Consider the following 17,304-nt stretch of genomic DNA (forward strand, 5'->3'; position numbering starts at 1 on the left):
AAAAAAATCCTAATTTGGGTCCTCTCTGTCAGAGTCCCCTCTAGGTCCCAGCCTCCTTTTTAGTTCAAAAACTCTCCTATATATACACTCTTTAGATCAGTCCTCAAGTAATTGAATGTGGGCTTTTGGCCTTAGTTGAAACAAGTTTGGAGCGGCTCTTTCTGAAGTTAATCCTGGCGTTAACTCACTAACGTTCTCATACTTGGATGAGGCACCTTGAAACTGACGTTAGTACTGGTATTAACAGCCTTGCTAACACCACAAGTCTCCTTCCATACTGGCGTTAACACTGCCGTTTGTGCACTAACGGTGCCACTAACGTTACCTTCAAAACTCACTATGGCGTTGCCACTGGCTTTAGTACACTAACGGGGCCATCAACGTTTTTCTTGCTGTGCGTACGCACACTAGCCAAATCCTCCAGCCCAAACTCATAAAATGGTCGAAGACATTAGTGTGCTAACTTGGTTAACGTTAGCTCACTAACGTTGGCACCTCTTCTTGTGTTATAGCATTAGTGAGCCAACTTAGGCCACTAACGTTGCTTCCTTCTTCCTTGAGCCAACTTTGGCCACTAACGTTACTTTTCATTCTTGAGTCACGTTAACACTAGCGTTAGTGGGCTAACTTGGCCACTAACGCCAGCTTCTTCTTGTAAAGCCAACGTTAACCATGGCGTTAGTGGACTAACTTGGCCACTAACACCACAGCCTCTGCTTCTTTGCTTCTCCTTGTCTATCATTAACCAAACACATGCATCAAAACTTTGTCATAATCACAAGATAATGCATCATTCATTACATCAAGTAATTCTTGCATCAATCTCATGAAAATGTTTATAATTCAAAATGTTGGATTGAATCAAGACATGCATACATTACTCATCCAAATGCTTGTTTATTGCCTAAGAAAATGCATGAAAACCAATTAAAAACTAATGAAAATGATTTGTGAAACTAGCCAAAGATGCTTAGACATCAATAGGCTCAAAGTGGTAAACAAAAGTAAATGAAATGGTAGGCTATTTGGGTTAAGTGAGCTATAAAGAAATGATGGTCTCAATCACATAAATGCATAAATATACATTAAACAATAGATATATTTAAACAAAACAAAAATTGCAATCATAGAGAAGAGTAACACACAAGAATGAAATAAGTAGTTAAATGATGTAACCACACAATAACGCTCAAAAACTCACAAGTTGTATGTTCTTTACTCAAAAACCATATTCCACAATGTATAAATCATGCAAGTTTCAATGAAAAATTTCAACTCAATTCAATTTGAATTTCAATGCCCTAAATAAAAAGTAAGTTTCTTGAAAATTTCATTAAATTGACTAACATTTGTTCTATATATGTATATATAATGTGATTGGATGAAAAAGGTCAAAAATCCTAAGTTTAATTTCTAATTCCAATTAAACCAAAATAGAAAATTTATAGGAAATCAAACTAGATGCAATCATCACATCATTCCAAATCACAATCATAGCTAAAAAAACTAAAAAGCATATGTAAAAGCCAAAATCAAAGGCAAAATGTAAAGATATGCATCACTACAATATAATACTAGGTTATGTACAAGCAAAATTAAAAAGTGGAATAAGCTAAGTAAAAAAGAAGTAATAAACTAAATAAAAAGTTTTTCAAAAAGGGTAAAATATATACAAAGCAACTAAAAAGCATAATAATAAAAACTAAATTACAAGTGTTCGGAAATGAAATTTTTACCCAAAATATACTTGCTGAAGTTGTACGACCTCCCCACACTTAAAATGTAGCACCATCCTCGGTGCTCAAGATCATGCAGAGTCGAAGGAATTGTCACTGTCGTCACCTCCACCATCAGCTGGTGGGTCTCGTGCCTCCTCCGGCTCATGATGCTGGGCCTCCACCTACTCAGAATGCTCGGATGGCGTGTCCGGCTTAGGTGGAATATCGGTGCTGCCGGAGAGGATAATCCTCCTCAAGTGAACAGAAGCAGAAAACTGAATCACAAAACAACATATATATGAAGTGAACAAATAATGTAAATTTGAATGGAAGCATGCATGAGATTCAAGTTAAAAGTAAACAGAAGCAACTTCCAATCAATCAAAGATAGCTAACTTGCTTGTTTATCAAAGGTAAAGAAAAGAAAGGAGAATTGTTGCTATGCACGAAGAAAAAGAAAACAGTTAAAAAGTTAAAAGGAAAGTTAGTTGAAAAGAAAAAAGAAAGTTAAAAGTTAAGTGAAAAAAAAAAATTAGTTGAAAAGGAAAAGGAGAGTCAAAAGTTATGTGGAGAAAAGAAAAAAATTAGTTGAAAAATTAATGTTAGTTGAAAAAGAAAAGAAAAGTTAAAAGTTAGGTGAAGAAAAGAAAACAATCAGTTGAAAAAGAAAACAAAGGTCAAAAGTTATGTGCATAGTAAAAAAGTTCCTTAATTCCAAAAAGTTTCCAAAGTTTCAAAACAAGCAAGTTTGTATTGGCTTCTCAACAATTCAAGATGCCAAAACAAGTAATACAAATGTATGTGTAGAGCACATAATCAAATGATTATTAATCACAAGCAATTGGCATAAATTAAAGGAATTTGGCATTTACAAAATTAAAACCTTGATGAACAAAGTACACAAGTGAAATTCAAACACCAAATAATAAGGAAGCATGAAAGTCACAAGTTGAAACAAAAATTGAAAATCTCATGCTCTATGTGACTTAATGTAAGTTAGGCATGGATAAAAATGAATCAAATTAGCCACATAGATAAAAACCTTCAATCTTGTGAGTTTATGCAAAAAAGGCTTTACTTTTAAAAGAATTTCAAGTTTATGGTCAATTTGAAAATTCACTTGAACTATTCAATGCATAGGAGTAATTTAGTATGAAAAATAGCAAAGAATATTAAAGGCATGACCACAACTTGCAAAGAAATTTCTTGATCCAATCAGAAATCATGTAGCAAACAAGGGTTTATTTTGGCACAGAAATTCGTCAAATAGAACTTGTTTGCTCAAACAACACAATGCAGCTTAATTGAGCAACCAAATAGAATAGCAGCAAAGTAGTGAATGCAAAAACAACTTTAACACAGTAAAGTAACAAGTATCCAAATGATCAAAAGTATTCCAGACAATCAAACATGCAACAATCACACATTATCCCAACAATTTCAGCCTCAAAAGTCATCAAAACCGGCAGTACAACAGCGAATCTCCACACAATCGAGAAAATTTTCAACCAATCTCAACAGCAAATTTTCAACAATTCAGCACCAAACAGTAATTCATAAATATACTTAACCATTTCCAAATAATTCCAGCAGTAGTTATAGCAAATCAACAATTTCAACACTTTTAGCCCAAATGAATTCAGCAGCAATATCTCAACAATCCAGCAGAAAATCAATTAATCAAACTGCAATTCAAACTCAAGAATAGCATGAAAGCATGATTAATTATCCGACAAGCAAACATAATCAAGGAAAAACAAAACCGCAGGCTTTAACAATTTTAGCCGCGATGCTGTCAACGGAACCAGTTTCAATCCACAACAACCATATATTTTAATACATACCCACATATTTAACACAATTCCAGCAACAATATTTCAACACTCCCAGCAGCAATATTCAGAAGTTCAACAGAAAATCAGTCAAACAATTAACCAAGTGAACTCAACAGCCATTTATCCATCAATTCAATCGGAAAAATCAAATCAAAATCAGTGATTTCACATCATAAACCAGCAATCCGAACAACAATATTCATCAGCAAACAGAATTTTTCCAACACTTGCAGCTAAAATCAAAATCCAATAAACTAAACTAACATATCCTAACAAACTAGAATCTACTAAGCCGAAATCAGAATCTAACTAAGTAACTAACTAGAATTAAAATTAGATTAAAGAAACCAAAACTAACTAACAAAATATGAAAAAGAATCAGAAACAGAGTTCAATGAAAACCTGAAATGCAGAACAAACATTTGAAACAGGGAAGGAGGGGAAGAGGGGTGGCTCCGGTAGTTCTAGGTGGCTGGCTGTTAGGGAAGTAATGACAGAGGGAGAGAGAGCTTCGCAGAGGTGGTGGGTCTTGCACAGAGCAAAGGAGAACCGGCGGCGATTTGGTTGGATGCTGATTTAGCGCTGAGAAGAGGGAGGAGGGTAACGTCGCGATGGCACCAGGCTTCGACGGCATCGCTGGCGCGGCGGAAGCAAGGTAGTGGCAGCGGCTATGGTGGATCACAGAGGTGAGGCCGACGGAAAGGGTAGAGGAAGAGGGAAAAGAAGGGGAAGGAAAAAAGGGTGGCGGCCGGCGGAGATAGTTGTTGCGGCGGAGGTGAGAAGAGGGTGAGGCACGCGGTGGCTTGTTGATGGCGCGGTGGGTCCTGGGTCGAGGCCGACGGAAAGGGTAGAGGAAGAGAGAGAAGAATGAGTGATGGTCTGGTTGTTGTGGTGAAGCAGAGGGAGGAAGGAACGGGGGCAAGACGAGAGAGAAATGAGAGCAAAGGAAGAAGAAAGGGGATAAGGGGGTGGCGGTTTGGTTGACGGCGGTTACGGTGACCGCTGGTGGTAAGGAATGGTGGTGGTGGTTCTTGGGTCTTGGAGGCTGAAGGGGGAATGGGGAACATTGGAGGAGGGGAAAGGTGTGGTTACGCGAAGAGGGTAGGGGGAGGGGGGTGATTTTGCTATCATGGGTACCAATGTCATTAACTAAAATAACAATGATCTTCAACCCTTATTCTTGATCACTTTCAACATCTTCATCATCATTAAAAGTTTGTAAATCAAGATTTAAACCTGAAAATTAAAAGAGATAACAATTAACAAATTAATCGGTACTATGAAACAAATTAACATAAATGAAGATTAATCAATATATCACATTTACTTTCCAAAGGTGCCCACAAAATTAGAGGATACATGAGGGTATAAAATTAACATAAATCATATCATAAATACATAATTACAAAATTAGAATAAACCAAATTATAAATGCACAAAATCATAAGCTTGCACCTAACAAGTTCACCTTTCGGTATCCACAACCCTTGACATTTAATTTATTTTGATTTGAATATTTGATAACACTCTATGCTACTTGTTTAGACTCCTAACGTGCTAAGTTTTAACAAAATTTATTGGATTAAACTTCTAAATGTAAAGAATCCATCCATGCTTGTCCATCAAATCAAAAACAAAAAAAATTCAAATTTTCAGTTAATGGCTTTTGAACCAATTTAAAAATTTCCGTAGTGAAAAGGGCAAAGGTTCCAAAATGATGCATCTCAAAAATTTGAAAAATAAGTAACCATTGATCAGGTCAATTGATTTGGTGCAACTATGCAAGATTCATTATCATGTGGTGAGGCTAGTTGCCTCCACGTTTTTTACATTGTAACATATACCCTGCACTCAGAATTTTTATTTTAAACAAGAAGGTTAATGTTGACTGTAATAATATTTCAGGACCTTTTTGTGAAGATTTTATCCTTCTGGAGATGAATGAAGAAAACGAGAATATAAAACCAAAGACTGATTTAGAACTCTTTCTGAATTATGCTAACCAGTTCGTTTGGAAAAATTTGATGAGGCTGAAGGAACTCAATGACATCAAAGTTAACATCAACATAAAACTAAGTGCATATTTTGTTAACCAAGGAAACAGAACAGTATGTAGTTTGTGATTCTCTCCACAATTAGAACACCATGACAATTGTAAAATCAGAATAAAATCAAACTCCAGAATGCATAAGAATGATAAAGAAGCCAAAACAACTTCTGCCTATAACCAATCAACAAAGAAGCCAAAACAACTTCAATTTTTCAAGCTTTATTCCAACTAACTGCATATTTTGTTAACAAAGAAAACAGAATAGTTTGTGGTTCAACCCAAACAAGCTGTTTCAACATTTCAAATCATTCAAAAAGAAAAGATAGGCTGGGAAACTCAGGAAACTCAGTTACAAACTTAGTTACAAATTCAGGAAACTACCCAAACTCAGGAAACTACCCAAAAACAAAAGAACTTCTTCTTTGTCTATTCGCATGATACATCCAAAATTAGCCAGAGATTAAACATATGAAATCATTCAAACAGAAAAGAAAGGCTGGGATAGGGGCAAGAACTGTACCGAGGAGAATCAGGAGAGGCGCGTTTCGGGACCAGGAGAGGCGCGGACGACTAGACGAGGGTCGATTCCGATGCAGAGGAGGCACGGGGGTGGCTCGTCTAGTACGCGACTTGGAGGCCGGAGGGCGGAGAGAGCGCAGAGGATTTCGGACTGAGAGGCGGCGCGGAGGAGGAACGACCGGCACAGGCGGCTTGAAGGAGTCGCGGTCACGCGGAAGAGACGCGCTGCGGAGGAGTGGCAACGAGACGAATCAGATGATTCAACGAGTTGCGAACTTGCGATGGCAGAGACGAGTTGCGCGGAGGAGGAGCGACAGGCACATGCGGCTTGAAGGAGACGCGGAACTGGAGCAGATTCGACGGCAAGCACTGGGTTGAACTGAACCGAGGCAGCGAGGCTATGGTATTGGAGAGGAGAAGAGCCGAGGAACAGAGGAAGTGAGAACTGAGAAAGGGCCAAAGGGGTTGCTAACCCTAATTGACTGAGTGAGAGTGAGAGTGACGGCGAGAATTGAGCCACTGAGGTTATGAGAAGTAACTAACCCTAATATTTGCTAAAAAGTTATATATACGGGTACTGCTGCCATCCCTAACGAGCAAGGACCATCATTTGAAGTGTGCATGTGATGCACAGTTTATTTTTTTTTTTTGTCCAAACAGAAATTCACCCAACATTTCAATATGCATATAAATAAGAGGAATGCTAGCGGCAACAACTTTGGTGATTTGTAGCCATCAAATAACTATCAAGATGGTTTTAATGGTGTGAGATTGTTGTGAGATTTCATCTAATGGCTCACTTTTCTTTGCTGGTTACATGCTGGCCAGAATTTAACAAAGTTGTTGGCCCCCTAGACTTTTCCTATAAATAATAGAGGAGTGTTAGGGGCCAGCAACTTTTGTGATTTGTAGCCATCAAATAGCCATCCATCAATAATGATTTTAATGGTGTGAGATTGGTGTGAGATTTCATCCAATGGTTCACTTTTCTTTGCTGGTTATATGTTGGCCAGAATTTAGAAAAGTTGCTGGTCCCCTAGACAAATCCAAAACAAAAATAACAAAATATGCAACTATTCACATTAAACTTTAAAATTAACAAAATTTTATTTTCAAATTAAAATTATTAGACTATTCAAAGTACTTGTAATATGCACAACCAAGAATTTATCCAAACTATTTCAACCATCCAAAAACTTATTCAAAATTTTAAATATGCAATTCACCTCAAAAAGGCAAACAATATTACTAATTATTCAAATATGCATTTTAAAACAAAAATCTATTAAGGCAAACTAACAACCAAGAGACATATTTACAAGAGTGAAATAAAGGAGAAAAGTCGGAAAGTTTTACCATGGTGGGGTGTCTCCTATCTAGCACTTCTATTTAGAGTCCTTAAGTTGCACTTTTTTAGAAGCTCTTATCAAGGAGGCTTGTGCTTCCACTCTTCCTTGAATCTCCACCCATGCTTGCATTTTCCATGGCTTTTAAGATTCCAAAGCTTGTGCACCCAATCTTCTTGTTGGTTCTCTTCATTCCATCTAGGTGATAAACATGCGAAATCATCAATTCCTATAATACAATAGCAACCAAACTGATAGTTCAATGGATGAGAATTCATAGGAGAAAAAGAAAATAAAAACAAAAGATAATAAGAATAAGTAAAATAAACTCCTAAAACTAGCAAAAGCAAGCAACCAATCAAAACAAACTATTCACATATTCACATATTAACAATAGCAAACAATGTAACACCATTGCACTCCTCGACAACGGCGCCAAAAACTTGATGATAACTAAAAGTGGGTTCGAAATTTTATAAAATAGAATTTCTCCGTTACAAGTATAGTCTAAACCCAATAATTGACTAACATCAAAGTTTAATTCAAAGATTTGTCACAATCAACAGCCAGCAAATAAGACAGAAAGCGAGTTGTAAAATAACCGGGAGTTTTAAATCCCGGGTCATTCTCTCTAAGAATTGCAATAAAATACTCAATTATTGGCAATGAGGGAATGGGATTTTGATGGCAATTGACAAGAAATTAAAATGCAAGAAAGTAAACAAGCATGTAAAGAATTCAATGGAAAGGAATTAAATGAAAAGCAATTAAAGCACCAAAAATAGAAATTAAAATGGCAAAAGGGAACTCTTAGTAAGGGTTGAGAGTTAAGGTTTCATATCCAAGCCATTGACCACAAACGTATGATGATTATGAAGAGTCAATCCTACTTAGTCAAACCTAACATCGAGAATAAGTTAAATAGGCATAATTGATCTCAATCCACAGGTCCTAGACAACTCACTAATTAACTTAGTGAAAGACTAGCGTTTGTGGAAATCAAATCAACTAACTACCCTAATATATCAATCAAGAATGGACATCAATGACTCAAGGTCACCTAAGTCCTCAATTCCAAGCCAAGAGTGTGAAAAACTACACTAAAACTAACCCAAGCATTTTATCAAACACTTGGTATGCATGAAAAGAAAATAATATTAAATTGTAATAAAAATAAATTCTAAAGCTACCAAATGCAAGAAATTAATAACCAACAATTAAAGAGAGTAACAATAACATCAAAACATAAATTGCATTAAATGAATAGAAATTAACAAGAGTTCATCAACATAAAAAGTAACCAAAATGAGAAATTAACAAAATAAACTAAGAAAATTAAGTCAATAAAACAAATAAAGGTAAAAGAAACTAGATGAAAACAAGAATTAAAAAGAGAAATTAAAGAGAAATTAAACTAATAACCCTAATTTCTAGAGAGAAGGGGGAGCTTCTCTTCCTAGAAAATGACCTACAACATGATACTAAACTACTATAATTGCTCCCCCCTTCATTCCTTTTCAATTTAGCTTGAAATAGCTTCAGAAATGAGTTGGATTGGATTCTGGAAGCCCAAAAATTGTTACCAGCATTTTGCATTTAATAAAGTCACATGCTAGGAGTTGTGCGTACGCACAAATGTGCGTGCGTGCGTACGCACAAGTGTGTGCGTACGCACACCCAAACTCCATGTCCACTATAAACATTTGCATATCATTTTAAAGCCCCGGATGTTAGCTTTCTAATGCCACTAGAACCGCCTCATTTGGACCTCTGTAGCTGAAGTTATGATCAATTTAGTGCAAAGAGGTCAGGATTGACAGCTTTGCAAATCCTTCATTTCTTGAATTCTTCCACTTTGCATGCTTTCCTTCCACTTTCTCAAGCCATTCTTGCCTTCAAAACCATAAATCACTCAAACAAACATATCAAGGCATCAAATGGGAGAAAAGTGAATTAAAATTGGTAATTTTAAGCATAAAAATATGTTTTTACTTTCAAGCATAATTTAGGAAGAAATTATGAAACTATACTATTTCAATGAATAAATGTAAGAAAAGTCAATGAAATCCACCCAATTAGAGCAAATTAATGCCATGAAATGTTGATTCATCAGTGTTTCAGTCCATGGTTAGCTACCAGGACGTGTCGGGTTGGCTATATAACCGACAGATGATATCATCAGCCATAGGACAGGCATACATCATTTGCATATGTTTGAATTGTTTGGGTTTGCTTATTTGTATTGGTTTGCCTAATTGTATATGCCATTCTATGTGATTATGTGCTATTTGCCTTACTTGAACCTACTTGGGTATTACTTGTCTCAATTGCTTGTGTCTGTACAATCGAGAGATCCCTCATGCTGGCGGTGGTGATGCTGACGGTTGTACTTGATGTTGATGATGGAATGTTGCTGAAAACTGAGTTTTAATATTGAATTGTTCAATCATATGCTGATAGACTGTGGTAATGGAAAGAGATAGGCTGAGTGGAGTGTTGGTTAAAAGCTTGAGAATGTATGTTGTAGTTATACCCAGTTTCAGATTTTTAATAGGGTAAGTTATTCGTTAGAAAGCCCTTTAGACACGCTTGTGGTTCTTTTAAATTTTAAACTATTCACCATACTATTTTGTAAACTAAAGAAGTTTCTTTACGGCTTTTTCAAAGTAATACTTTTCGTAAAGTATTTTTTTAAGGGTTATTTCAAGGATAAACTGTTTTTTTTTAATGAAACTAATTCTATTCGCAAGTATCTCTTTGCTTTGATAGTATTTTCGCCTCTATTGAGAACCTGCAAGGACGATATTCTCACCCCCTTACAGATTTCTTTTTTCAGGAAGCTTTGACGCGAAGCCGCGATTGAACTACCAGCTTATTATATGTGATTATATTTTATGAATTTGGTGTAGTTTATTAGATTTTCCCCTTGATTTGAGGAGTTTTGATTAAGTCTATATATTTATAATTATGTGGATATAATTATGTGATTATGTGGTTTGAAGTAAAGATTTTCCTTTTTCGTAATTAAAATCGGAGTTATATTCGCAAAGGCTCAATATTAAATAAATATAGTGTTAAATTAAAGGAGCAGAGTTTGGTAACGCTTGGACTTTTAGTACGATCATGAGGTGCTAAAAGTTAGGGTGTTATATTATGGTATTAGAGCAGTTCATCCTGATTAGAGGCTTGGGAATGGACGATTATGCTTCGTTACATACTCTGATTGTCTGTCTTGTTATAGGTCTTGTCTGAATGACGAGGATTAGAGGTTTATGCCCATGACTATCTATTGATTAACACTGTTAACTTACCGTTGCATATCTGCTAATGTTAAGTCTGGCCAACTTAATGTTGATGGTTTATGTGTACGAAAAGTTAACGGGTTATCATAGACGAGATACGAGTAATAAATAACAAATATTCGGAGTTTGGGAAACTATAGAGGTTACTTCTTGAGATTACTCAGTTATTTATCTTATTCTTTCATAGTTTGCCTTGAAATTCCTATTTGAGATTTCTTTCTTGGGAAGTAAACTGATTATTCTATGATCCTGTTCCTTGTGCATATGCATACTCGTTTGATATTGACTGCATGTGTCTGCTTACATTCCTTGGATATCTGTTTTGTGTTATTTAAACTCCTTTCTTGACCCATGTACTCTTTGATGTATGTTGAACTTGTTTGATGCATCAAAGTGATCATTGAAATCTCTAATATTTTTCTGTTGATTGGGTTGTCTTTCTTTGAGTTTTGTCTTCATTTGGATCGGTTGAAAACTTGTTTGGTTTGACGTGCTCGTAAACCCATTTGAATTTCCTTGATTTAAGTTTCATCCTCGAAATGTGATTTGATTTTCCTTTTTAGCGCATCTTAATATTCTTGAATATTTTTATGAAGTTGCGAATTCAAGTATACTCTCTGAATTTCGTTTTAAACCTTTTTAAATAGGTTTTTGATTTATTCTTGTGCAAGGTTGACATTGACTTTGCATTCCTTTACTTAAGCTGTGTATCTCTTTGCTGTGATTTGAACCTGTTTTGGTGCGATATAACCATCTCTTGAAGTTTTAATAAAATTACTTTTGATTCAACCTACATTCCTTTATCTTACACTTTGAAAATTTTTGTATGCGGTTTAAACTTATTTGTTTGCAATGCATCCTCTATCCCTTTTAATGAACAAAACTTTAACTCAGTTTTTCTTCCAACCAGATCACAGTTTTCATGCATACTTTTGTTTAGTCAGTACTTAAGTACCTTTCAAAGTATTTGAGAAAATATAATTTTGCCCTTAGCCAAATTAATCTTTTCTTTTCCAAATTTTGCATAGTTTATTTCAACTTGAATTTATGTTGGAATAAAGCCATATTCATGCTTTTGTTATTTTATCGAAGGATGTTTGTTGCTTATGTTTTCTTTTAGACCACGAAATGAGTTTTTCGCAAGTTTTTCATTCTTTTATGAACAATGTATTCGAAAGTATTTTTAATCGTACTCTTGAGTTCTGGAGCTTTGTCTTGTGTTTGAGATATTATTTTTCTGTAAACCTCATACTTCTTCGACTCAGCTTGAATTTGTTTCAAATTAATGTGCTATTTTTCTTGCATTGATTCTATCAAATTTCTTTGATTCAAGAGTTATCCTTAAAGTTACCAATTGATTCCTTTCCAGCCATATTCATTTCTTGTGTATCCTTGTTTATTTGTAATTCCTTTCATTCTTTTAAATTCTTATGAGTACTATCCTTGTCACTTGTGTTTCCTTTTTTTTTTTTAAATCTAGTGGAGTAAACTTGAGATTTGTTTGTGTCACGTACGATCATTAGATATAGCAAGCGATACGTTAGTTCTTAGGACACGATTTTGGTGGATGCGGAAGGTAAAGCTTGTAAGTGTGCGATGCCACAGAATGTTGTACAACTTTGTCTTACACGAAAAAGTTTTGTTGATATTAGACTTGTGACCGATAGTGAGTTTGTGACGTGACTGATGAAGTTGAGAACTTTCGGATGAATCGTTCGATAAAGTATAGTTGGGAGTTGTGATGGTGAGCTATGTTAAAGCCATTGATGTTGACACCATGTAATCTCTTTGTGTTGAGCTTATTGTTATTTCTGCTTTACACCACACCTTTTTCTTATATCTAAGTCTTATGCCTTATCAAATATTTGACAATTTATATATACGCCAAGTCTTCTTATTTTTCTAAAGTATTCGAAAGTAAAGTATTAAAGCTATGTAATATATGTGTATTACTTTAATTTTTGAGGACGAAAATTTTTATAAGGTGGGTAGAATGCAAAACCCAGAACTTTTGAAAAGTCTTATTATGAGCTAATTTCAAATCTACAGTTTCAATTTCAAAAAGTATTTTACTGAAAATAATTAAAGCAAGTTTTGATTAATTGAATTTGAAATAAATTAAGATTCTTATCCAATTTTATAATTTGAGTTATTTTCTATATTTAAAATGATAAAGTTAGTAGTTGTAAAATAATAAGGATTTTATATGATTTGATTTAAATAATTGAGATTTGGAGTTTAATACTTTCATTTTTATAAATAAAGAGAATTAATCAAATTATCCCAAATTATTGAATTAGAGTATATTTAAAAATAATTTGCAAGATGATGATAAAATGGTATTTCAAAGATAATTATTTTATATTTAATTTTTAATTTGAATTATTACTCTACCTTATTATTTCATTAATATTTTTACTCTACACAAACCTTAATTTTAACACAAATCTAACCCTAACTATCCTTCCCAGCCGCCACCTACAAATCCCCCACACACAAAACTCCTCACCCCTTTCGAAACCCACCCCCAGTAAAAGAAACAAAGAAAAGAAAGAAAAAGAAAAGAGGGAACGGGGAGAGCAGAGGGGAAGGGAGATCGGTGAGGGAAAAGAGAAGAGGGAGGAGCTGCACTACCACCGCCGGCCTTGGGCTCGCCATTCATGCCCCATCGCATCACTGCTTAGTAGCGTCTAGCCCACCACCAGTCGCTGCTGTTGTGTATTGCCGTTGATGGAGGAGGAGCACGAACTAGAGCCATGGATGGGAGAAGCAAAGCATGCACAGAGGAGTAGAAGCTGCCACTGCCGTCGCATCCTACCACCGCCGCCATTGCTAAGGTTGCCATCGTCGCCATTGAAGCCGAAAAGAGAGAGAGAGTTCGTAAAGAGTGAGAGAGAGACGGATGGGAGATTGACGCGCGTGAGAAGAGGCGAGCCATTGCTGTCACCGTCGCGTGTGGAGTGACCGCTGTGCCCAGCCACCGTCGCGTGCTCTATCGCCACTATTGGAGGTTGGTGGCCGAGTCTCTGCTGCCGGAGAATGCCACTGCCACCGCAGAGAAATATTGTCGGTAAGGGTTTTAAGTTTGGTTCCTGTTCTTTTAGATTCTGAGAAGATTTTTGACGCTGCGTGGTTGTTATAGTTGATGTGCGAAATTGAACTCCGCACAACTGAACCGGCAAGTGCATCAGGTCATCCAAGTAATACCTCAGGTGAATGAGGGTCGAATCCCACGGAGATTGTCGGATTGAGCAAGCAATCACTATCTTGTAGATCTTAGTCAGGCGACTAAGAAAAGATGGTTGTTTGTTTGAAAGCATAAACGAAATAGTAAAGAACGAAATACCATATTAGTGTAAAAGCAAAGATGGATATTCAATTAAGGCTTCGGAGATGCATATTCTTTCCGGATTAACTTTTTTTACTGTCTACTTCAATAACAAATGATTCATTCAATGGCAGTCGTAATTGACTAACTCATGTAGCATTCTCATTAAGTTAGTCTCTTCTAAACCATAGCAGTCCACCATATCCGAGCAACTCATGTAGCATCCTCATCAAGTTAACTCATGGCTTCCCACTATGGCCGAAGGTGAAGACCTAAGCAATCCACTCCCCTTTGTGATCCTACTCAAAATGCCACATATAAGGTTGGATCTTCGGGATCAAGGAACGCTGCTTCTCAGACTCTAGCCTTCCACAGAGACCTTAGTAACCCACGGTCAACAGGATTTTATGTCACGTATCCAAAGTCACCCAGGCACGCTCTTGGAATCCGCAGTGCACTCTCTAGCTGTGGTTCAATGCTATCCGGGTCAGGACTCACACAGAACCCATATAGAACAAGGATGATTATCACGGGTCATCCTCAATTCATGAGATAAAGAACAAAAATGCACAAGAGAATGGAATCAAACATGTATTGAGATAGAAATAGTAATATTATTAATCCATGAGAATCAGTAGAGCTCCTAACCGTAACTTAGGAGGTTTAGTTGCTCATGCTTTACAAAAAACAATAGTGAAATGTATGAATGGCCAAGATCAAAAGTCCTTAACAAAGGTGATCTTTGTTCTATATATAATAACCAAATGACTAAGAAGTATAGAATTATGATAGACTAGACTAGAGGTGCGAAAATCCATCCTTGGACCCACTTTGGTTTAGTACTTGGGCTGAGCTTGGCGTCAAACTTTGAGGAATGGGCGTTGCACGCCCATTAGAAGGTGATTGGTGCTGCCTTATTTCTTGGTGGGCGTTGAACATCCCAAAGGGGATGGTTCTTGGGCATTCAATGCTGGCTTGTCTCCTTGGGGCGTTGAACACCAGCAATGGGGTAACTCCTTGGCGTTCAGCACCCAGTATGGGCAGGCTCCTTCGAAGAAAAGTATAAACAATTATATATTTCTAGAAATTTCTAGAAGTTATCTTTCCAACGCCATTGAGAATGCATCATTTGGACATCTGTAGCGCCAGAAATACTCATTTGAATGCATGGAGGTTAAAATCTGACAGCATCTGCTACGCTTTCCTTGCCTCTAAATCAGACTTTGCCAAAACTCCTCAATTTCAACCAGAAATTATCCGAATTTATCATAAAACACAACAACATAAAGTAGAATCCAAAAATGTGAATTTTGCACTAAAACCTATGAAAATATAATAAAATTTAAACAAAACATAACTAAAACAATATGGAAATGATGCCAAAAAGCGTATAAAATATCCGCTCATCAGAATACAAAACTTAAACTGTTGCTTGTCCCCAAGCAACCAAAATCAAATAGGATAAAAAAAAGGATACAATAAATCTCAGAGTTTTCAATGAAGCTAAGTCCCAATTGATGAGTGGGACTAGTAGCCATTTACTTCTGAATAGTTTTGGCATCTCACTATCCATTGAAGGTTAGAAGCATTGGCATCTTTAGGAATTTAAAGTCCGGATGATATTATTGACTCTCTTAGTTTAGTTCTTTTTTTTCTTGAACAAAGCTTATTTTTTAGTCTAATCTTGACCCTAAGCGGTTTGTTTTCCAGTATTACCATTACATACATAAACGCCACAGACATTTAACTGGGTGAACCCCTTAGGTTTGTGATTCTACTTTGCTAGAATCCATAGCCAGTGGTGTCCAGAGTTCTTAGGCACACTCTTTTGCTTTAGGGATCACGATTTTAACTGCTTAGTCTCAAACTTTTCACTTGACACCTTCACACCACAAGCATTTAGTTAGGGGAAGTAGCTCATTTGAACTTTTTAGGCCAAGATTTTGTTTCTTTTAGGCCCTCCTAACCATTGATGCTCAAAGCCTTGGATCCTTACTCTTGCCTTTTGGTTTAAAGAGCTATTGGTTTTTTCTTTTTCTTTTTTTTTTTGCTGCTTTTTCTTACTTCAAGAATCAATATTTGAATTTTTCAGATCACTAATAATACTTCACCTTTTCCATCATTTTTTCAAGAGTCAACATGATTCATGCATTCAGAAAGTAAAAGTAATGCCACCACAACAATTAATTGGACCATTCTTATTATATAACTCGAAATTATGTACATTACTTCTTAAAGAATTCGAAATTTTATTCAAGCTCAATGGAATGATAAGAGGAATATTTTCTACCTAATTGACAGAAGGGAAATAAGTAAATAAAAATATAGAATCCTAATAGTGATCATGCAATTCTCAAATTAAAAGACAAAAAAATAAAATACTAAAAAAAGACTTGGATAGGATGAAACTCAACCACCTTAGTCATGGTGGTTGTTATTCTCTTCAGGGGATAATTTCTGACGCTTCAACTCTTCTAGTTCACGCCCCTGCTTCTCTTGTTCCTTAACCAGTTTGCATAGCATGGAAAGTTGACTTCCAGAGCTTTCCAATAATGTATGATAGTCTATGCTTTGCTTCAGATTAGAAGGCCCAAAACTGGCGTCCAATGCCAGCCTCCTACCCCATTCCAGGCGTCGAGCACTCAAAGGAGGAGACCAGCGTCCAAATGCCCAAAGAGTACCCCCTAGCCAATGTTCAATGCCCTAGAGGCCTCCTAGCACATGGATCTCATCAAAGCTCAGCCCAAACACCCACCAAGTGGGCCCCAAAAAGTGGATTTTAGCACTAAAAGACTATTTTATCCTTTTTATGTAATCCTTAGTCATTAGTTTAGTATTAAAGGAAGAAGATCACACTTGTTTAGGATCTCTTCCAGCATATTTCAAATTTCACATTGTATTTTCTATCAATATGAGTTTCTAAACCTCCTAGGTTGAGGGGAGAAGCCCTACTGAGTTTTATGGATTAATAAAACTATCACTGTTTCTCTTTAATCTGTGTTTGATTCTCTATTCTAAGATGTATCTTCGTTCTCATCAATATGAATGCGTTGACCTGGCATAAGGTTATCACATTCTACATGGGTTCAGAGTGAGTCTTTCATCGGACAATGATGAACCACCAGCTTGATTATAATATCTTAGATGGCTATTCCACGACTTCGTTAAGGACTTCTTGAGACACCAGTTCAGCGGAAGTATGGGGA

At 36.2% G+C, this 17,304-nt stretch overlaps 1 protein-coding gene across 1 annotated transcript; it reads right to left on the reverse strand.

Annotated features, from left to right (window-relative positions):
- Positions 1,538 to 4,914, reverse strand: LOC107646972. The gene is made up of 3 exons (XM_016351112.2): positions 4,881 to 4,914; positions 3,956 to 4,702; positions 1,538 to 1,993 (listed from the first exon to the last, which is right to left on the reverse strand). Exons 1-3 carry the CDS (start codon positions 4,912 to 4,914, stop codon positions 1,932 to 1,934), a joined length of 843 nt encoding a protein of 280 aa, XP_016206598.1. The 3' UTR covers positions 1,538 to 1,931.

Source organism: Arachis ipaensis, chromosome B06, assembly GCF_000816755.2.
Source record: "Arachis ipaensis cultivar K30076 chromosome B06, Araip1.1, whole genome shotgun sequence".
NCBI lineage: Eukaryota > Viridiplantae > Streptophyta > Magnoliopsida > Fabales > Fabaceae > Arachis > Arachis ipaensis.